This window comes from Protomyctophum parallelum (assembly GCF_964188405.1).
Source record: "Protomyctophum parallelum genome assembly, chromosome: 11".
Taxonomy (NCBI): Eukaryota; Metazoa; Chordata; class Actinopteri; order Myctophiformes; family Myctophidae; genus Protomyctophum; species Protomyctophum parallelum.
In genome coordinates, this window is record NC_139707.1 from 13,760,301 (window position 1) to 13,783,599 (window position 23,299).

The 23,299-nt window shown below is 42.3% G+C and overlaps 1 protein-coding gene across 1 annotated transcript; it reads right to left on the reverse strand.

Annotated features, from left to right (window-relative positions):
- Positions 1-219: 219 nt before the first annotated feature.
- On the reverse strand, positions 220-21,501 carry LOC310866895 (ly6/PLAUR domain-containing protein 1; the record flags this gene model as incomplete). Its single annotated transcript, XM_083776692.1, has 3 exons — positions 21,451-21,501; positions 20,166-20,300; positions 220-467 (listed from the first exon to the last, which is right to left on the reverse strand). The coding sequence occupies exons 1-3, from the start codon at positions 21,497-21,499 to the stop codon at positions 220-222; spliced, it is 432 nt and encodes a 143-aa protein (XP_083632818.1). The 5' UTR covers positions 21,500-21,501.
- Positions 21,502-23,299: the final 1,798 nt, after the last annotated feature.

Sequence of the window (23,299 nt, forward strand, 5' to 3'; positions counted from 1 at the left end):
CAAATGATGATAAAAAAACAAACAAACCAAAAAACAGTCCACAAAAAAGTCCACAGGTGAATGGGAAGAGTCAAGTGCCGATATAATACATGCCTTTTTAACACCTGACCTGGCCTCACCGCATGTCTCTGTGGGCACACGTCTCTGACATGCGCTTATAGGTTGCACCTCTCCACCAGTATATTTTGGATCTTCCTGCCCTCGGTGTCTGAAGATCTGTCAGCAGCAGAGGTCGGAGGAGAACAGAAATAGGACAGAGAGGAAGATGACGCAGCGGTGGTGTTTATTCAGGCTGGATGGCGCGGCGGAAAGCGACGGGCGCCTCTTTTGTCGCGGCCCGTTGCACAGAGGCGTGTTACAGCAGCTGATGCACACAGAGTTGAGCCTGCCGGTGCAAAACTGCTGGTAGCCAGAGGAGGCGATGAGGCAGGCGCCTGACGACGCGCAAGACTTGCGGTAATGTATACCTGTAACAAGAGAAACATACATATATTTTGTTTTTTACTTTTTACTTAAAGGGGAATACCACTCAGTTTCCTATAGGGAGGTATGGAAAAAATCATTAACATGGTGAATCACATCTTGATGATGTCATCAAGATGTGATTCACCTGTGTTTTAAATAGACCCTGGTGATTTCTAGGGTATGATTTGGTGCCCTAAAGATGATTACAAAATTAATATCAACATCCTAATACTGTCCAATACTTAGATAGGGAGGGGGGTAAAATTATGACAGGCCTGTTGCCTGTCATAATTTGTGATTTCTAATGTGTGATTTCAAGATTTGGGGCCCTAAAGATGAATACAAAATCAATATCAACATCCTAATACTGTCCAATAATTACAGGTATCAGTCAAAAGGGAGATATCGAAGAGGAAGGATGGAGATCTAAGGGTTTGAGGTTTGAGGTCAGAATTGTAGAGTTGCTGGCCAATATTGATGACATCAGGGATCTCCATATACGTATGGGCTTAATATTGATGACATCAGGGATCTCCATACATGAGGGATCTCCATCCCTGATGATGTCACGTGATGGTGGTGACCAACCAACCAAACAACACACTGAGGGGATATGCACAATTCCATCGTAAATGCGACCTGCGGTTGCAATAACAAAGGAAAGGAAAGGAAAGGAAAGGAAAGGTACTATGTTTACCCAGGTTAACTGGACTAAGCTCAAGAACTTGTTTACAGCCAGGCCCTGCTCATAGAACATTTCATGGTAGAGGTACAATGCCTTGTCCAAGGGCACTTCAGCGGTGGTAATTTTTGTCAACAAATAAAATACATTCAGCCATTCCGGCCTGGCGGGGATAAAATAAAAATAAAGCCCTCTGCAGGTATTAAATTCAGTAGAGACTACCATGGTATGGATGACAGCATAAATATATTGTTTTTCATCATGAGCAGTAATTAGAAAGAGAACCAGATGGAAATAATTGAAACGTGTGGCATAGGGATAATGAAGCATCTTTCCCTCAAACAACCACTGACTAATTACATATAATATTCTGTCCCTTTTAACCAATTAATAACCTCCTATACAGTTGTTTGATTTCTGTTTAAATGCAGTCCTGAGACATAATGAGTCCTTCTCTAAAGACATTATAATTGTACAAAACTAGTAGGTCATGGATTTATTGCAGCAGAAAATTACTGTTTATTCCTGTAATCAGTGCTTCCTTGTATCAACCTGGCACCTTCTTAGAGCAGCTGTATGTAATCACTCAGCACTTCTATTATTTTGTCTCCAAGACGAAAAGAGTGTTTCTGTTTGAGGATAAGGAATGCAGCATTTGGAGCCATTTTTACATAAAATTGTAGGAAATAGTAACACAGTGACAGGTGTTACCACAGTATGTTTTGCACTTTGAGATAGTATGTTTTGCAACACTAGGGAGAGAGTATGTGTTTTGCACACGTCTGCGCGCGTGTGCGTGTGCGTGTGTGTGTGTGTGTGTGTGTGTGTGTGTGCGAGCGAGCGCGCACGTGCGTGTGTGTGTCAATCTATATTTGCAAGTTTGGTTTATTATATAAAATACTCAGTTTCTTTGGTTTCTGTTGGGGTGGGATGCATTTGGGAATTATGTTGGAGGATTTCAGGATGTTTATTGGTTTTTGTTTTCTCATAAATCTCGTAAATAATTTATAATTGGAAAAGCACGAATATCATGGAGCCACTTATGTTTTACAGTATGTACTGTTTGACCACAGTTATGTAAACATTTAACAACTTCACTGCATAACACACTAAACCCGCGTTTTATTCCATTGTCTTTCCCTACGTGACACGCTAAACCCGCTATGAGACCAATGTACGCGTTATGATGACGTTTTAATAAATTAATAATTGTTTAAATCCATTCTGTCTCGGAGTCTTTCCGCCATCTTGGATCTTTCCTCGATTGCAACTAACAGCACCCCCTGGCGGTCAGGGTTTGCGCAGCCAGTTGCACTCATTTGGGGAGATGAAGCGAGTACTAACTGTGGCACTTGTCTCACTGACATTTAGGGCTGGACATCTGTCATGCCTCCGTGACCACTGGCTACTGAGAGGTCCCTCATCCACCCTTACAGGCATTCTCATCACTGATACTCATTAGGGCCATCTGTACATTTCCTAGTGCTGTTGTTATGGTATTTGACAGCTCGCTCATGTGCAATCAACCCACACTGCAGAAGCGGATTCGTCTCCGGATTGTAGATCGAGCAGAAGTGATTAGAGCAATTTTGTCCAAATCATGCAGAGCATACAGTAGCCTATACAGGTTTTATTGCACCTTCAATGGGAGAGTGGTGAGCTAAGGGGAATGATATGGCCTTGTGAGAGATTGGGGCTCAGTCCCCGGACAGAGTCATACGAAAGACTATAAAAATGGTACCCAATGCATCCCTGCTTGACAATCAGCATCAAGGGTTGTATTGTGAATAATTCCCTGCGACATACTAGCGTCATGTCCAAGGGGTGTACTTGTATATCGTGTGGCATACTAGCATCATATCCAGGGGGTGTTAAGTGTACATCAAGCTGCCTCACGCTATACAGAAACAGTCAATTTTAAATTTAATTTCAATACAGAGACTAATTCTATACCCTAAAACAGGGCTTTTCAACAGGTGGTCCGTGGACCACTGGTGGTCCGTGGAGGTATTGCATGTGGTCCCTGACCATGCATTTAGCAATGTAGCAAAGTGAAGATTTTGTATTTTCTTCCACGGAACTGTGCACTGTTCCGTGGAAGTGTGTCAATGTTATCAGAATTACTGGGAAGTCTGAGGTTAATAAATTCCACAGAAAAGGAAGTTAGAATCTCAAGAAGGGCAAGTGTACCAGCTTGCCTGATTGAGTCATCATTATTAGGAAATGTTCCCATAATTATAATCATGTCATCATGTGCTATATCTTGCACTAATTTGCCATTTTTACTATATATATATATATATATATTTTTTTTTAATATATTACCATTAAAATAGCTAAAATAACCGATAATAGCCATAATGTATGGATGTAGATCTGCAATAGTTGAACTATTTTAAAATATTTTTCAAGATAGTAAAATATGGAAAAATAAGTTTAGGGATAAAGGTTAAGGCACGCCCAAGATATAGGGCCACATGTGTCAGTACTGTATATCAGTTAAGTCCGTGGACAATCGTTTGAGAAACAGTATAAGACATGGGATGCATTCCATAGCAAGTGTTACGAAAGCACTAATCTTAGCCCATATCCCATTACAACACAACAGTGGTCCCCAGGTTGATTCATAGTCAAGGTGGTGGTCCCTGGTTCACAATCAGTTGAAAACCCCTGCCCTAAAACAGTTAGCCCTAGTTAACCCTAACACTAAATACTATGCTGACCGGGGTCCCTTGGGTGTCTGTACTTGGCCTATCCTTTTTTCCCCTATACACCAAGGGCTATATCTTGCGCCACCCCTTAACCCTTATCCCTAAACTAATTTGCCATTTTTTACATATTTAAAAAAACCTTTTAAAATAGTTCAAATAGCCGATCTACAAGCTCACAATGTCTTGATGTAGATCGGCTAACTATTTTAAAATGTTTTTCAAAATGGTAAAAAATTGCAAATACATTTAGGGATAAGGGATAAGGGTAGCGCAACATGGAGCCCCAAATCTCTTCACCTATTATGACATGCCCAGAAAAGGTTGCGTTCATATGGTTAATATAATAATACCTGAATGAATACCTAAAGTCGGCTCTTCGGTGCTACTGACAATTTCTGACGAGCCGAAATCAGCGGTAAAAGAGGAGTATGAATCGGCCCTAAGTGTTCATTTATGTGAATCCTATGGAGGAACATGAAAAACCTTCCCTCAAACAAAAGCACCCCTTTGACAGCGTATCCATCTACAAGCAGACTCCAAAATTGTCCCAGTGGATAATTGTACAATGACCACACTGACCTCCAAACAAAAGCTTAAAGCTTTTTTGAAAAGGAGCTCAGATAACAGCCCATCCTGTGAACGCCCTGAGCTATGCTGGTGAGGTAAACACTTCATCACAGGTTCACCAAAGCATCACTGAACATGTTCTGTAAAATGGTGTTTTCCTCCCTTATCTGTGCTATTGCAGCGTCAAGGTGAATTAAAAGCTGGTAAAAAATAAATAAAACGTTAAACCTCCCGGCATAGCGTGTACATATACATTTACATACTGTACGAGCATCAGTTGTAGTAGTAGTTTAGTGAAAGAAATGTAGAATGTACCAATAATTGTTTAGGGATCAATATATTATATTTGTATAAAGCATTACACTGAGCTTCTGGCTTGCTAGTAGTAACACCAGAACACCTGTAAAATTCACAAGTACCGTATGTCCTAAGGTATAATGCATTTTTACTTTGTTCCACAAAAGGTTTGATCACTGGTGGTGGGGGTGTCTTTTCTGGCCAACATCATCACAATAAATCTGACCATGCAGCCAGCGGGGGAACACTCAACTCAGATTGCATGAACGCAATAAAGACTTACAGACGTTATGATGTTTGGGCAATTTTTGTCTCTCTCTGCTGGGAGGGATATCACTTCATTTGTGTGTGGAAATGTGAACATTCAGCACTCCCATCTTAATTATTCTACTGAGAAACTTTATAGAAAAGTGGAAAAAGATTACATTTCAATCATGTTTCCAGCACTGCAGGAAAACACATGCTTGAAGGACTAATGTGAAACGCTGTGGTTGGATGCACAAAGAACGATGAAGAGTGATGAACAGACCAGCGTCTCAAAGTCTCTGGTGGTGACACTTGAGGATTTCTCTTTTTTTTAGTGAGACAGATGAATCAGCCTGAAGTTTCAGAATGCATGAAAGCAAACAACAAACAAGGCTCATGCAATATTTGCAGAACTGTTAAAGGGGACACCATTACAGTTTTGTAGAAATCGACCCTTTTAGGTCCAAAGCATTCATACTCTGGGGGTTAAAGCACCAGATTTGAAAGATTTTGCTGTGCCGTAACGATTCTCCAAACATTGATTTTTTTTTAAGGTTTTCTGAAGCCCTTTAAAGAATGTCCGCAAATGAAAATACAATTCAGAATTGATGTTACTGCTAGTGCTTTCCAATTAAACTCCAGTCCCATCCACACAAAATGTGCAGACCAGTTCCTGTGAACATGAATGTTCTGCTCAATGCACATACTGTGATGTCAAGCTGTAGTTTGTGTCTCAAGTGCTTCAAAGAAACAATGTTTGTGAAGAGATTCACTCAAAGAATAGATTTTTTTACATGCATTTTCAACTACAGTCTACAACCTAAATGGAGTCTGCGGATGATTGTAGTGTAAACGAGTTCGGTTTGGTTCCCTTGGCTCGAAGCGTATGGGTTTCTTGAATGTGTTTTTTTTTTTGGTTTAGATGCCTGACAAAAGGTCTGTGGTGTAACACGAGCTTAAGTGAATTTCACAGTTTTTCTACAACATAAAGGGAGGGACACCATAAGCCTTGAGTATCTTCATCGTCAACATGCCTCTGTGTATTGAGGCAATGGCTTTTTTTAAACTAATTAAAAAATATCACAGCATTTCCTCTTCATCCTCGATGATCCTCGTTAAGGCCAAGAGCATTAAGAGAACATACGAATAGGCCTAGGCCTATAAGATGTGGACAGAAAGGTCAGAGACAATATGCATCCAGATGCTTAACCTTTTTATCTTATTTTTGTATAATTCTCATTACTTATTTCTAAAGTACAATAATAAAAATTCCTAATGCTTCTGTATGGTATGTTGCATGTGTACGTGTAGCCTACATACAAATCCATGCTGAATGGATATGTTGTGTTTGTCATACTGTAGACAATTCAGTCAGTAAAATTCTGCTTGTTTCTTTCATGCCATGCTGTTATTTTAGTGCAGTAACACAAATAAACTTTGATACGTCTCATTTTGGAACGAGGGTCTGTCATCTTCATTGAAATGAAATCTGACATATTCTGTCACATGCAGTAAGTGCTATATAAATAAAGTTATCATCATCACCATCATCTTCTGAAGAAAAGTGCAATATAAATAAATAAAGTTATCATCCTTCACAAAGACAGGATCTAAAACCACGTTTCCAAATTATAACAAGAAATGACTCCTATAAAGTCATTCAGAGTTCCACAATAGATGGTGAATTGTATCATTGTGACAAAACCTCGCTGTAATTTCCTCTGCCCCGATGCAGCAAATTAACTTTCATGAATAGTAATGGCTCATTTAGATAAGCATGCAGTGAAATCGTGCAGGGACACTTCTGCTACAGACATTCTGCTGTCCCTCCCTCACTGGTTCCTGTCGAACAGAGGCAGTGGGGTAATGGGACCGTAGGTTGCTGGGGTGAGACCCTGGCATGAAACCTACCCTTGAAACCTACCCTCATCAAAGTCAGCTATTGGGTGATCAAGCCTTAGCTTAGCTTGTGTCCATGCCTAATCAATAAGATGTGCCTATAGTTGTATAGTGGCTGACATCCCACGTTTGACCTATATCCACTGGCTGCCTCTTTTAGCTGCTTCAGAAAGTCGTAAACGGTTCTGAATGATGGTCTGCTGCAGAGCCTGGATTACAAGTTCCTTCAGTATCCTGATGGCGGAAGAAGCCACACATGCTTGTTTGGGGGTGTAGCACACTATTACTGTATCCAAAATAGTCTACAGCCTAAAACACATGATTATAAAAGTATAAGCTGCCTGCATTGTGGACATTGTTTATATTGTCCACCTAAGCATTTTGAGGTGCACTACATTCCTGATACACCACAAAATCCAGTGTTAATTTAACTCTGAAAGTCATTGAACTATAATTCCTATAATAACTTACTCAACAATACATAATAAAATAACAGCAAGTATGAATCTGGCTTATGTCTTTAACCACATGAATTGTGATAAGGTTGTGTTATGTATTTAGATATTCCCAGTGCTGTACAGCGGCGGAACTACCGGGGGTGTAGGGGGGGTGGTCACACCCCGGCCCGGACCTCCTGAGGGCCCGGGCTGTCAGCTGACCGATTGACGATTTTTTACACAGTCACTCGTCACGACTGATAAAACCAGCGGGCCCCGCGAATCCCGCAATTAACCAGATACAGAGCTTATATAGCCTATATAATAGCCTACACTTTAGCAAAATATCATGTCTGATGAGAATGTACTGCGCTGGACTGTACAAGCACCGTGGAGTCTGTCTCAAGCCCACCACACACCGGCTGCGTCCGCCGCGCGGCGCGGACACAGCCGCCTCCATTATTTTCAATGAACCTAACGCACACCGGCTCCGTCCACCGCGTCGCGCCGCGGCGCCTGGCGCGCCGATAGAACCCAGTTCTATCGACGGTGTGTGTCGGGCTTCACACTCTCTCCAACAGACATCCTCAGCCACGCTCCAAAAGTGCAGCACCTGTCACTCATTAGTAGGCTAATCACTCTGGGCCTGATTCTTCAACGCGCTTCCGCTTATATATTGACGTGACGCTAGCGGAAAGGCATTTACGTGGATTTCCCACATTAATTTGGAATTCATGAAAATGGCCGTGAACTTGACGCTGCCTTTGGTTTGTCGGAAATTCCGCTAAATCCTCCGCCACCTCTTTAGGTGGCGGAGAAATTTTCGGAACCATACACTTGCGTATAGATTTATTCAGAAGGCTTTAGTCTTCATGCTGAATCAATAAATTGTTCCCAAATCTCAGATAAAATATGTAGGCATGTGTCCCCAACATATTGGTCATAAAAAAATGATAGCCTATATATATATATATATATAAAAGCCGAGTGCACTTGTATGCCTTTAATGCATGCATTAGGATATTTCTATCATGCGCGATTGGGGCTGCTCACTTGACAGCTTTCTACTCGCAGTGCAACGCGTTGTGAGCTTGTAGATCGGCTCTCGCGGACTCGCTGCATGTTAAAAAACAAACTCACAATTATAATAAGAACATAGGCCTGGTTAGTGTTGTATAGTTAGTGAGTCAGTTCTCTGACTGTCGGTGTGTGTGTGTGCGTGTGTGTGTGTGTGTGTGTGTGTGTGTGTGTGTGTGGGGGGGGGGGGGGGCAGACAGCAGCGTGCTGCCGATCCGATTCACATTGGAAAAAAATAGAAGACCACATTAGCCTAATGAATGGCATCAGCGTGTTTGAAAGTCGGCCAGTCATATCATAGTTTTAAGCCAGCTCACCTGCACTCGCACTTGTTCACAAACATGACGGGCAGACTTTATAATAATGTATATTATTGATATTGATCACATGCATGGATGCCACACACAGAATAGTTTAACTCACTGGATAAACTCACTGGATTATAATTTCTTCAGACAAGAGGATCCCAGGCCTACGAGGTAGGCCTATAATTATTCACTTATGAATGTATAGGCTACTGTTCTTTATCGCGCAAACCAGTGTCGAGGGCCCATGCCCCCCTCCCTCTCTCTCTCCTCTCTCTCTCTCTCTCTCTCTCTCTCTCTCTCTCTCTCTTTTGCATTGACATATATCTGATATGAATATCGGATATGTTTTACCTCTGCAAAGGTGTGAGTGAGCACCCGCCTTGGTCCAGAACTTAATTAAATAAATTATAATTATATTGCTTCAGCGGAGCACGCACCGTTGTACATAGTTTGTACATATATAGTAGCCTACAGTGGTAATATACAATGGTGCAAAAACGACATAACATAAAAGCCCTAACTGTCCTGCTCCTACATGTGTAGAATTATTAAATTAATAGAGTGCGGGCTATATTCATAGCAGTGACCGCGGCTGTAATTTCTTTCCAGCAATCATTTTTATTGTAATTTGTGAAGCCGCTATATAGTCTGCGGCTGCAAAGCCTTTTTTCTTTTTTTGACAGACGGATCTCAGACAAACTGCTGTCTGCTGAGTCATGCTTGAAGCCTTTTATGGTACGATATGGGGCGTGGATCTATGCAGATGAGGTTGTCGGTTGCTTTTCCGATCACTTTGCACCCGCTGCATTCAGTATGACATACACCTGCGATACGCCTGCGAACCTGTGGTACACACCACTCTCTGAATAACACGTCATCTCAACTTAGCTTGATCGGACGGATAAATACGATATCTGTTTCCGCCACCGTTACACTCTGGCGCATTTCGTTTTTGAAGAATCAGGACCTCTGTGAGGATTTAGGAGTGCATATGTGTGGATAACTTCCTTTTCTCCACAACGGACTGTTTAGATTCTAAACCCCTTCTTGTTTCTTTTCCCTGTGTGCGATCACTCAGAAGGTGAAACAGAACACAAAGATGAGTAGTAAGTAGACTATTTATTTTTTAACACACTGACGCACGCACCTCTCTCTCTCTACGTCTCTCTCTCTCTCTCTCTCTCTCTACGTCTCTCTCTCTGTCTCTACGTGTCTCTCTCTCTACGTCTCTCTCTCTCTCTACGTCTCTCTCTCTCTCTCTCGTGTGTGCACTGCTGCGCAATGTCACAGACACAGGCGCGATCAATAATATATAGCATAAATAATAGGCAAAATATAGCACTTTCCCTCTATCTGTGACTGTGATAAGCTCCTCACACACAACTCCTCTCTCGACAATCGTTCATGCACGCCTGCTCAAATTAGCAGCAACTGTTTGCGTAATTTTTTTTTTTTTTCCGTCGGGGGGGGGGGGGGGGGGGGGGGTGCTGTTGAGAGTCAGGTTCGGTGAGGCCCGGTCGTGCCGTCTCACACCCCGGCCAGGGCCAATGTTGTTCCGCCACTGGTGCTGTACATTAGATTCTCATATGTTCTACATTATTTAGGCCTGCATGGATGGTAACCGTAAGGTTGCCAGTTCGAACCCGGGCTCCCCCAGAGTTACTGTCGAAGTGTCCTTGAGCAAGACACTGAACCCCTAATTGCTCCCGATGTGCTAGTTGGTGCCTTGCATGGTTTCCGCTGCCATCGGTGTATGAATGGGTGAATGTAATGCACAATCTCTGTAAAGCGCCTTGGATAAAGGCGCTATATAAATGCACCATTTACCAAGTCCTTACTTTACTGTCATCTGGGGACCGCCCCAAAATCCTGACTCACATGTTGAGAACCACTGCATTCGATATAGTTATCAGAGACCAAACTATAGGTATGGATAGGTTTACCAGCGTCGCCAGGTATCAGGAAGCAAAACAGATGTTTATGAATGTTCTCAATAATATTCTTTGACATGTCTGTATTGCATCTTTTACATAGTTTACATATAGCTTTTTTTTTTTTTGTTATCAAATGTTTTTTATTTTAAGACAAAAATCACAATAAGACACGTTAACAACATGAATGACTTAAAGAAAACAAAACACATAAAACAACACATAACAGCAAAAGCAAGGAACACAAAAACAAACAATCCCACCCACCCCTCCCCCCCGAGACCAAAGATGCCACAATTATTTTTTGTTTCCATTGCACAGTAGTAGGAGTAATGACATTTAATGTCATTACTCCTACTAATGTGCAATGGAAACAAAAAATAAATAAATAATGATAATTGCAAACGCAGTGATTGCGAACACAATGAGCACTAACTATGAGACCCTGCAGATCATGTCTGTGTGTCTGTGTCTGTCCCGCTGTGACACCACCCGCCCGCCACCAGAGGGCTCAGCTGTAGTGCGCGCACACACACACACACACACACACACACACACACACACACACACACACACACACACCGTAGAAAACCTACTAACTAAAAAGGAAAAAAAGTACGTAATTTATTCTAATTGTTGTTATTGCAATTTACGAGCTGCGTTCGCTTCCCGCGTTTGCGCGTCTTACTTGTAATAATAATGATGATTAAACCATGCCCTTAACCAAATCTGCAATACCAGACCAATTAAATCTCAATGTTTTCCTCTTTTGCACCATGCAATCTTGCTGTAGACATCTCTATATAAATGATATCTAGAAAGGTCAAAGCCCATTGGCGAAATGACAATGTATGAGGCGGTTTCCAGTGCGAAGCAACCATCTTCTTTGCGGCCGTTACGCCAGCAAAGAAGACACGAATACGGGTGTTATTTAATGGCAACTGGGAAGTCTGGGATACATCATTTAATAAGAATAGAGATGGGGAGGGTGTGATGTTAACTTGTAGAATAGTCAAAAGGTTAGTAGCAACCAAATTCCAAAATGTGAGGACACTCGGACACTCCCACACCATATGAAAGAATGTACCTATGGTGTTTGAAGTGCAGAAAGTGCAGTTGTGATTATTTAAAATCCGCATAGCACACAATCTACGGGGGGTTAAGTATGTCCTATGAACAAAATTTAAATGAATTTGTTGATGATCAGGATTCCTAGAAGACAGGACAACATTAGACCACACTGTATCCCAGCTCCAATCTGGATCTAGATTTGGTATGTCATTCCTCCATACAGTATCGACAAGCAAGCTGGTCCCATAACTAGATTCTAATAAATAATCATACAATACGGAAACAAAACCTCTTGACCTAACATCACAGATAAGTCTATGCAAAGGGTGCATTGCAAGGGGGGTCTGCCATGGCACCCCATATGTCCTCATGGCAGTTCTCAATTTTAAATAGAAAAAAAAAGAGTTACCAAGTTAAAAATATCACATAAATTCTGGAAAGAACGTAAACCATTAACATCAAATAAATCATTTACATATAGCTTTGAATGCTGTGAAATTTGTTCATGATATCAAGTTGCATCCAATGTGAATCTCATCCCTTTTCAATGACAAAAACTATTATTTATGAAATTCTTCTAGTTCTAGTCTTCTAGAGAGTCTAGTTCTACAACTAAAACTTTGCTTATAAACCTTTTATTCGATAATTATCTAGAAATAGGGTGGGATGCTGGGAGTGGGGATCTGATAACCTCTGTTCATTCATTTGTATGGCCAGTGCGAAGATGTCTTATCCCTGCTTCTAGTCAGACTGAATTAAATGCATGCATTTCCTCTTGGGAAATTTAGACTGTGATGGGTTTGATATTTATTTTTGATAATGTTATATTTGTCTCCACCAGGCCGAAGGCATGTGGGGAGAGTATGTTTTGCACTCCGTCCGTCCGTGTGTCCGTCCGTCCGTCCGTGTGTCCGTCCGTCCGTCCGTGTGTCCGTGAGCAGCTAATCTCGGCCACCGTTAACCCGGTCGATGCCAAATTTTGCACACACACTCCCTGGATGCCAACGATGAACCTCTGCCCCAAACTTTCCAGAACGGCCTGTTATAGCGCCACCAGGAGGCCGCTTTGTGCAAAACAAGTTTTTGCACAGTACACCTACAGATTTTGTCCAAACATCACGCAAATTGGTACACAGTCTCTCTAGAGCCATTCAACGAAACGGGTCTTTCAGATTTCTCACACTCCATCCTGATTGGTTAAGATTGGCTTCCAAAGTTCACAGGAGTGCTCAGTTTCAAACAAAATGCTGCAAATCATGAACACATCGCGTGATTTCCCTGAAATTGTGCACCCACATTCCCACTAGGCCCAGGACGAAATGCCACATGAACAATTTCAACTCAGACTCAAGGTGGCGCTATAACTGGCCGAAAAGTGTTTTTACCTCTAACTGCACGGATCTGTGGATAACTTTGTATGCCAACTCCCTAGAGGCCAAGGAAAAACCTTTGCCTGGATTTTTTCACATCTGCTCTTTATAGCGCCACCAGGAGGCCGACATATGTAAAACACATTTTGTATTATTACTCCTTCAGATTTTATCCAAATTTCACGCAAATCGGTATACACTATCTCCATAGTCATGTGATCAACACGGAGCGGCACCATTTCCCATCTTCCATCCTGATTGGCTAAGATTGGCTTCCAAAGCTCACACGATTCGTCCATTTCGAAAAAAGGCCACAAATCACAAACACAGTGTGCAATTTCCGTTAAATTATACACGCACATTTTCACTAGGCCGAGGACGACATGCCACAATTTTTTCCTCAAAATCAGCCTCACGGTGGCGCTATAACAGGCCAATTCCTGTTTTTAGCTATAACTGCATCGATCTGTATACAACTTATGTATGCACACATGGAAAAACATTGTACCTGCATCCCTCGAACACGAACCTCCGGCCCAAATCTTCCTCAACAGCCTGTTATAGCGCCACCATGAGGCCACAACCTGACCTGCCCTGGTGGAGACCTGTGCCGATTGGCACTTTGTCTAGTTTACAATGTATTAAAATGTATGTTAGTTGTCTGTCGACTGTATCGATAGATGATCATATAACCTTATTCCTTGGGTAAATCCCTGTGTCGTACAGGTATTATATATATATATAAATAATATTAGCATATTGTTGCTGTTAAATAGTCTATAAGACCAACACATTTCACTTGAATAATGTTGATAAAAGCGCATCGGAATCAACAGTGCAGAGCAAACTTTTGGACCTCGTGCACTGTGTGTGTGTGTGTGTGTGTGTGTGTGTGTGTGTGTGTGTGTGTGTGTGTGTGTGTGTGTGTGTGTGTGTGTGTGCGCGCGTGCGCATATATACGGAGAGAGACAGAGTTATTTAATGAAAATCAAGATTTAATGTCCTGTCTCACTATAGCGCTATAGGATATCACAAACATTTCGCCCTGTGTAGCCTGGCTATTCCTGTGTGTGTGGCGTGCACACACAGAGAGAGAGAGAGAGAGGGAGATGTGCCCAGTGTCCTGTGTCGGTCTGGCGCTTGTATCACGGTATCCTGCATGTGCGTGAGATGTCAAAATGAATTGGAATAAAAAACAAATTATGTAGCCTATATGTATCGGGTCTGGATCGCATCTTGGTGAACTCTTGCAGTGTGTGATGCCTAGTCGGCGACCAATTTTCGGCGACCAACGATATAATGACAGACGATTTAAAAAAAAAAAGACTCCTGCAGTGTGAAATACATAACGATCTGATGCCTCTCAGACAACTTTAAAACTCCTACAGTGTGTAGGGGCCATCAAACAGTCAATGAGGGAAGTGGTCACCTGCAGATCGTCGAAAACGACAAATAAAACTCATCCATTAGGAGCAGGAATAATTACAACTTCACACCCTGAAACCCATATTTTGTGGATAGTGTGTGACTGTGTGAGGGTGAATGTGTGCATATACACGCATGCATTGTGTGCGATTGCGTTCAATGACTTTCTTTCATCATCTTGGAACTGGCCTGGGAGAAAATAGCGGCTGACCCAGTCCATATCTCTAATGACAGTGCCGAGATGTGGCACAGAGAGGTAATTCTAAGTCCTTCTCAGTCGCCCTGCTGAGGCCCCAGGGACCTCCACCACATAATAAGCAGCATACATTTAAATGTACGGCAGGCAGCTTGCCATGTGGAAATGACAGCTCAGTGTGAGAGCTGAGAGGACAGGTCTCTTTAGCCAAATGAAAAGAACCACTCCCTTTTCATTCAGAAATCTGATGCAAACAGAATGGAATAATGATGATGATGAAGGTAGTAATGGTGGTGGTGATAGGAGTGAACACAAATGGATCTTAATTGAAACGGGTGCACATCAATTTGAAGAATAACAGCAAGCTATAACCTGTATGTGTCTTGTGTATTTGTACTGTATGTTATGTTGCACCTATGTGTTTTTGGCACTGTGTACTTGCACTGTATGTACTCTGATGTTGTAGTTGTGTGTATAGGACCCCCTCTAAAATGAGATGTTTTATCTCAAGGGGCCACCCCCCCCCCCAATAAATTCTGACCCTGTTATAGCACCACCAGAAGGTAGATTTTTGCTAGACTAATCTTTTTGTTATTACTCATACATATTTTTCCAATTTTCCATTTTTTGTATTCCATAATGATTGGCTAAGACTTTCTTCCAAGATTTGCAGGAGTTGCCTGTTTTAAACAAAATGCCTCAAATCATGAATGCCGTGTCCGATTGGTGTGAAACCTTGCACGCACATTAATTCCCACTAGACTAGAAGTAAACTCTCCTAAAACTCTTGAACCATAGCGTAGGACATTTTCCCCTTGGTTTTCCATGGATCACTACGGAACTGCCACACCCATTTCCACCTGAAAGGTTTTGCACCATGTTGCGTTTTCTTTGCAAATTTGAGGGAGGATCGGCCGTCGGGCCTCGTCAAGTTCATCTTACTGTGTTGTCACGCTCATGTCACCATGAACCAAAAATGGCATCAGGCACTAACCACATGAAACCCATTATGAGCTAAACATAAGCCGAAAATAGCTCATCGCAAGTTGGTCCGATGGTAAATGGTGCATTGATATAGAGCTTTTATACAAAGCACTTTACATAATTGTGCATTACATTCACCCATTCACACATTCATACACCGATGGCGGAGGAAACCATGCAAGACACCAACCTGCTCATTGGGAGCATTTAGGGGTTCAGTCTTGCTCAAGGACACTTTGACACCAAAACGCAGTTGCCGTCCGGCCGCTCTACCGGCCACTCTACCCCTGCAGCCATTGCCGCGTTGCAAGCTTGTATATATTGGTTATTTTCAGCAACAAGTGTTTGGTGTTTAGAGGGAAATATTAGCAGATGCATAGAGGCCTGAGGGACCCCAGTCAACAAAATCTATATACTGTAGGCTCTATAAGTGGTTAAGACTTGCTGTCTAAGAGACAGATGGAGGTTGGAGAGAGACTCATCTGTGCTCGGGGAGTGACACTGAGGACACACTTGACTTGTTCATGTTCTACATCTACACCTGAATGCAAAACCGCGACTCTAGGGCGGCAATCACGCAGTACAAATCGACCCACTCGTTGCAATTCCAATGACCCAATCTAAAACCACATACCATGCAATCAGATGGCAGTACAGGTGTGTGAATGCATCCGTTACATTTACATAAACTACAAACAGTGATAAGGGTGCGGTCAGATATAATTCCCAGAGTCCGTCTTTCCGTGCAGAGGAGCAATAATGATGAAGCTGAGAGATAAAGGCATAGATGTTCATGAGCATTCATGTGGAAATTTTCCTATTAGAGAACTGCCGACTCCACATTACATCGTTCCTGCCCTTTGGATTGGGTATGACATGTCATACATCCGAAGACAGGGGCTTATTGCTTTTATTCAACCTTGCAGGGGTGGGCTGGGGTGTGTGTGTGTGTGTGTGTGTGTGGGGGGGGGTTGTAGCGACCTGTTGTCGTTGGGATGATGACAAAGCACTCAAATAAGCATATTATGGGAACAGAGGCATCATTTTGGAATGACAAAAAGAAAAAAAGTAGAGGGTTCCAAATAAAAGTGACCACTTATATACATATTTCCTAAATTGCAAAAATAGCGATTTTTCTAAATAGAAAAAAAAGATTAATTGAGAATAGTTGAGATGAAGAACCCTGACCCCTCCTCGAAAAGTCATATGTCCTGTCCCCTTATCCATACTTTATCCATAAATCTAACTAATAATTATAGATATTGCGTCCTCAAAATGTGTGGATGGAATGCGTGCGAATATTATTGGCTGGAAGGTGTGTCATTCTGCATTGTGATTGGCTGCGCAATGGGTGTGCCACAGGGGACACCTGTTATATATAAGTGGCAGATAGAGGGGGGTGAGAGACGGGAGAGAGAGATAGGGAATGAGGGTCATAACCCCCAACGGGTATGGACTAGTTACTGTATGGATAATTATGACTTGCGCAAGCAGAGTGCGCAAGTACTGTAATCGGCTGTGTATGTCGGTGTTGTCCGTCGGCCAATCAGGGATTGGCTGATGGCGTAACTAAGTTATGTTTGATGATCGGTTGGGTATGTATGTATGCATGTATGCATGTATGTATACATGTATGCGTATGTCGGGGTAAAAATGGTGGTCCCTTATTGGCTGTTGTTGACGTAACTAAGGTGCGTTTCAAGGTTGGTATAAGGCATATATGTCAAACTCAAGGCCCGGGGGCCAAATCAGGCCCGTGAATGAATTATCTTTGGCCCGCGGGATGATATTGAATTAGTATTAGAACTGGCCCTCTGGTATATTGCACGGACCACCATAATACTACAAGTCCCACAATGCACTGCGAGTGCATTGTCACGTATCGAGGACCCGCAAGCGCAAGCATGCGTCTTCTCTTCACTATTGATCAGCAGTGAAAGTATATTACTTGTGGTCAACTTTCAGCTATACCCCTCTCCCCAAAAATGGCCCGTGTGTTGAAACACAGTCCGGCCCTCGACTTGTACCAATTTCTTTATTTTGGCCCACTGTGTATTTGAGTTTGACATCCCTGGTATAAGGTCAATAACGTGTCTAAAGGGTCTGACGGGTCTAGATTTAGAACAGCAGTTCTAAATCTAGTAATAGACATTAGTTAGTAGGTCATGGTGTGCAAGGCGCAAGTTGGCACCTTGACAGAGTGCATTTCTAGTTTATTATTATAGACTCTTCAGGCATTATAGGCATAATATTTAGAGTTTAAATGCGAACACTAGTGGATGGCAATTACCATCCCCTGGGACCCAATAATCCCCTGTGGCTGTAAAAGAACAATAGAAATACTACTAACAAAGCAAGTTAGTAGACTGCAAAATCAAATAAAGATCACAGAAAACAGCAGCATTGAATCTGGCATTGAATCTAGCTGGGGTGAATCTGCCACGGTGCTTTGAATCTCCACATAAGCCCTTGTCTTCTCCACAGCTGAGCCCCAGCCTGGTGCAGAAGCCCACATGCCAGGAAGGTTGACGTTGCCATAAACAACGCTCTACGGACCATAACTGGCTGTCTGAAGACCACCCCCGTGTTCCATCTGCCAGTATACTAGCAGGAATTGCCCCGGCCGGCCTCCGACGAGAGGCTGCTACCCTAGCCCTAGCAAGGAAAGCCCGAATACACGACGGGCATATCCTGCACAACACCACCACAACAGAACTGCCTCTAAATAGACTCAAGTCCTGCCACTAGTGTACAACAAGGCGGCTCAAGAGCTGCTCAGGTCCATCCCTGAGGACCTGTCTACAGAGGCATGGCTGGCAGCAGCCTGGAAGCAGGAATGGGAGTCAGCCGGGCCAACACGCATCCACCGTTACATCCAGGACCCAGGAGGCGGCATTGAAGGAGAGGAACTGCCAAAAATGTACAATCATATTCCAGACCATGTCCAAAGTCATTAGGAATTATATGATTGGGCATGTACAGTAGTATAAACTCCCACTAGTCAAACCCACCAGAATGCTTGCCAGTACATGGCTCTAGTCTAGAACATACGTACGAACGCATGCACGCAAAAACACACGCACACACACACACACACACACACACACACACACACACACACACACACACACACACACACACACACACACACACACTTAACATTACACATGCTCTAATTGTGTGCGTGCACCAACACACAAACAAACAAACGTATAAGAACAACACAGTGCATTCGTGCAGACACAGTATGTAACAAGCCCTCAGGGGAATTTTAATGGTCCCTAAAGGTAGGTGGCCACATATCGATGGCTGTTCTATAAACTGCCAGCTGCAACATTACTTTTACATGCTGAGATATGGTCACCTGCAAATTGCACAGAATAGCCTGAGGCTGGCGTGTTTGCTATCCTACTAAGGGTCACAGCCATGAACAATTGTACTACAGGAAAAATAACAGTTGGAAAACCATTATTATCTGGAGACTGCACACAACCACATCAGAGTTGTCCTGGGAGCAGCTCGCTAAGCTTGCAGACAGTTATCACGGTCAGAGCATACCAAGGGATATGATTATTATGCATCAGTATTACACTACCTGGGTTTACAGCTACCACAAATAACGGAAGTGCATGCGTGTTTATTATTTGATCAATGTAACACTGTTCTAATACATCCTGCCTTCAGGTTGTTGTTTTCAAAGATTATTATTTCAAATTTATATAGATTGTATGCTCTTATTGTGAAAAAGAATTGCAGCGCACGTACACACGCAGTATTGGACTGTCAAATGAGTACACATTATAATCAGATTAATCACAGATTAAAAGTTAATTCATGATTAATCTCCAGTCTCATACTATGCCTGAAATACAGCATGCTCATTTTCTGTGTATATTTTTGTGCACGGAAAGATAAATGACTCTCTCTCTCTCTCTCTCTCTCTGAGACGTTGCCCATTTAAATTGTGCAGCCTTTTCTGGCAATAACCTGCAGAACCCCAATCCAGATAGGGCCATGCACAGGTTTGCTTTACATCTAGCAGCCATCAGATAACGACTAAGAGAGTAGAGTGGCTGGAATTATGTGAAGATGGAAACCTGAAAATCTGAAAGAACTGTATGGTTTAATGACTATAGAGGTCTACCGACTACCGCGTGATGTTTGGTAATAGCAAGGTTCTGCTCTGGCATCCGGGGCGTGTGTGCATATAGTTTCACTGAGATCGGGCCAACGGTGCTGGAGATTAGCTGGACGGACAGGGTGAAAAACTGTCTTGCAGACAATAAACCACCTAAACCAAATAGTTGACTGGAGTCTGCCAGGGCTCAAGGGTCCGTCCTGTTTTGGCTCAACACTAAATATGTTTCAATGTTCGCCCCCAGAATATGCTAGACTAGTGGTTTTCAAACTTCTCAAAAAGTCAAGGACCACCCCCCCCGCCCCCACTTTGAGAATCAATGGTGTACATTTTCCATGTGGAGTTGTAAATCCCAACCTACCGTCTTCCTTCACCAGAACCTCCTTCTGACACATGTCCTGCACGTTGACGGTACAGTTAACGATGAACTCCGGGGTGGAGCAGTCATTGTGCGTGACTTCCTCACACTGGTAGCATCGGATCTGCAGCGCCAGCCCTGCAACACGCACGCACACACTGTATAATCAATGTGGACAGTACGTACAGACAGTACAGCATGTGCATGTAGCCTATTGTATGTTTGAACATGCAAGTATTAAGCACTATAGCCTACAGTATAGTCTGTCTGTCTGTAAATAAGAAAAAAGTCACTACTATACAGTATATGTTTGCAGGTCTTTGTTGTGTATAACAGCTTTGGTTGATTTATGATGATGTGTGAGGTATAGCCTACATAGACATTCACATACAGGGATACACACACACAGCCACTAACACAAACTTTGAATTCACTCACTCACCAGGAACCAGCTGGTTATGATACAATAATAATTATATTAATAATGAAATACATTTGTATTATGCCTTAAACTGTAGGGCATTATGATTAGCAGTTCCGTTATTTTTGTGCTAACCAGGTATAAAACCTCGGAAATACTTTATAGTGAGCTACAGTCAGACTCAGTGTGGTTTTCTGTTGCAACTTGCCTCTGTGTCTACTTTCATAGCCTACCGGTACATGTCTATACAATAGGATACTGTACATTTTCAATGGCATGGAATTCCTTACCAATTTCAGAATCATAAAGTATATTTTTTAAGGTTAAGGTTGTATATTTGTTTACACAAAGAATAGTGTAGAACTAGAACACGTGCCTGCCTATTACCTTTTTCTGTTCTGCTATGCCTTAATTTATTATCGGATAGTAGCCTAATTAATAGAAAATAAATAACCTGCTATAGGCTACCTACACATTAGCTGAATCCATTGCTTTTAGCTATTGCCAAAATAACTCATATAGCTTCCGTCAAAGTTGAACCAAAATGGATTGGCTGCATTTGGGTTGTAAAAATGGGACACATTAAAGTTCAAAGTTTTTAAGCCAATCTTTGAAAATCTTTCAACCAGGCTATTTTTCTCCGCTATTGCATGAATGCCTTATTCAATTCACACCTGCTCGAGTAGGCTAATATAATTTTATATAAACTGTAACTTTGGAATTGATCGATATGGTAATGGTTTATCTAGTGATCAGTTGCGCTGCATGCGCACATGTTGGACTTGGATAATGTCAGGCTTTTACGCGCAAGAACGCGGTGCCAATGGAACCCATAAAACCGAAATCAAATTAGATATTTTAACATACCTGATTTGACAAGGTACGCGATCAAAGCTGTGACAATAAACATCCGCATAATTGTCCCTGTTGTATCGAGTTGGACAGAAACATCAGATTTGGATGACAGGTAGAGTCCAAAGAGCTGCCGTGCCGGCTGGTCATGAATCTGATGCGTCCGTCGGATTATGTGTGGGATGATCAGGGATCTGAGGTTGCATTATGTTCCGTCACCATCTCAGGCAGCGTTTACCAAACATAGGGGCGGGACCCATTTTGGGTCGCCAGAACGTTTTTATAGGTCGCGAGTAATATAGCCCGTTTTAACCTTTCCTATAAAGATAATTAATAAGATAATTAAATCAGGGGCAAAACGTTTTAAAGGCGCAGTAGTGGTAAATAAGTGATATAGGGTCTACTCTATATATTCTGATTGTGATCCTTCCAATGGTGTTCAGGTCTCTCTCTCCAACTATTTTTAACAGAACATGTTCAGGTGGGGTGAGGATAGTAGTATACCATTATGCTTAGTTTATTAACCAATCAGGAGTGAGAATTCATAAGAAGTTAAATTGGAGACACCCATTACTCTACAACACTCAAAAGCAGTGTTTCTCAACACCAATATCCAGGTCCCTTACCGCCCCACACCCAATTAATGAAGACTTATTTGTAGCCTATTGTGTAATTGTGTTATCAAATCGATTTCCAAATATCAGATTTTACATTAAAATTAACTGTAGGCTAAGTTGGAAAAGAGTTGGAAAAATGGTTATGGTTTAGTAGAATTGACTAGTTGCCTAGTTTACTAGTTTATTTATGTAAAACCTATTATGTAAAAAAAAAAATCAACTATAGTCAACTAGTACCAACAAGATCGACTAGTGGATTTACTAGTCGACTAGTTGCTTAATGCCCTATATCATGTTAGTATAGCCTATTATGGTTAGTAACATGGTCAGTATCATATCAGTATCATGTCAGTATCATGTAATCATGTGACAGGGCTGGTCAGACCCTATGGTCACAGGTCACATCTACACACCAAAGCGTTGCATTGTGACAAGTTGTAGGCTTTTAGATGTGTTCTGTTCTAGTATCCTTGAGTATAAATGAGGCTTTAGTAGCCTTTCCAGACATGCTTCCAACTGTACAAAAAACATTCAACATTTCTAGACACTTTTCCATCATCATCCCAATAACAAAACATGCAACTATACAAACAATTCAGAAACCACACCTCATTTGACTGCAGCGTAAACTATAGAAAGGTGTGCTCCTCGGAGCGCAGATCACCACCAGGCCAGGTTGCCTCCATGTTTGTCATAACCAACTGGAACGGAACCTACAAAATATGATTTATACATCCTGATTCCTGACTCCAGAGAGATCTCCATATGTGACCGTATACGTACATTATTGCAGTTATTACTTGAAAGGTGAGGAATGTCAGCACCTCTGAGGTGCTGAGGTCTGAGATCGGCAGCGCGTAGCACACAATTAGCCGCTGAGGAAAATTGCGACCGTGGTCCATCTCCAACACCATAAATACAATATCCAATGCATGCAGCACTATGATGTATTGACCCAAATGACAGAGGTTGGATGCCAACTCCCCCGTCTCCCTCTGGCAGCTGTACAAGCTAAGAGACTGTCTCCCTCTGGCAGCTGTACGAGCTAAGAGACCATGCTAGTCGAAGCAGAAGATCGAGGCGAATTGACCTGCACACCTCAGGACACCCGAGGGAAAGGAGGGCAACAATATGACTAGACTAGACATCAGTAGCCGTTGCTTTAAAATAAGAAGGTCAGCTGTGTCAAAGGCTTTGAAAGACTGTTACAAAGAGGGGTTTTTTCAATGGCTCAATTGCGTAAATTA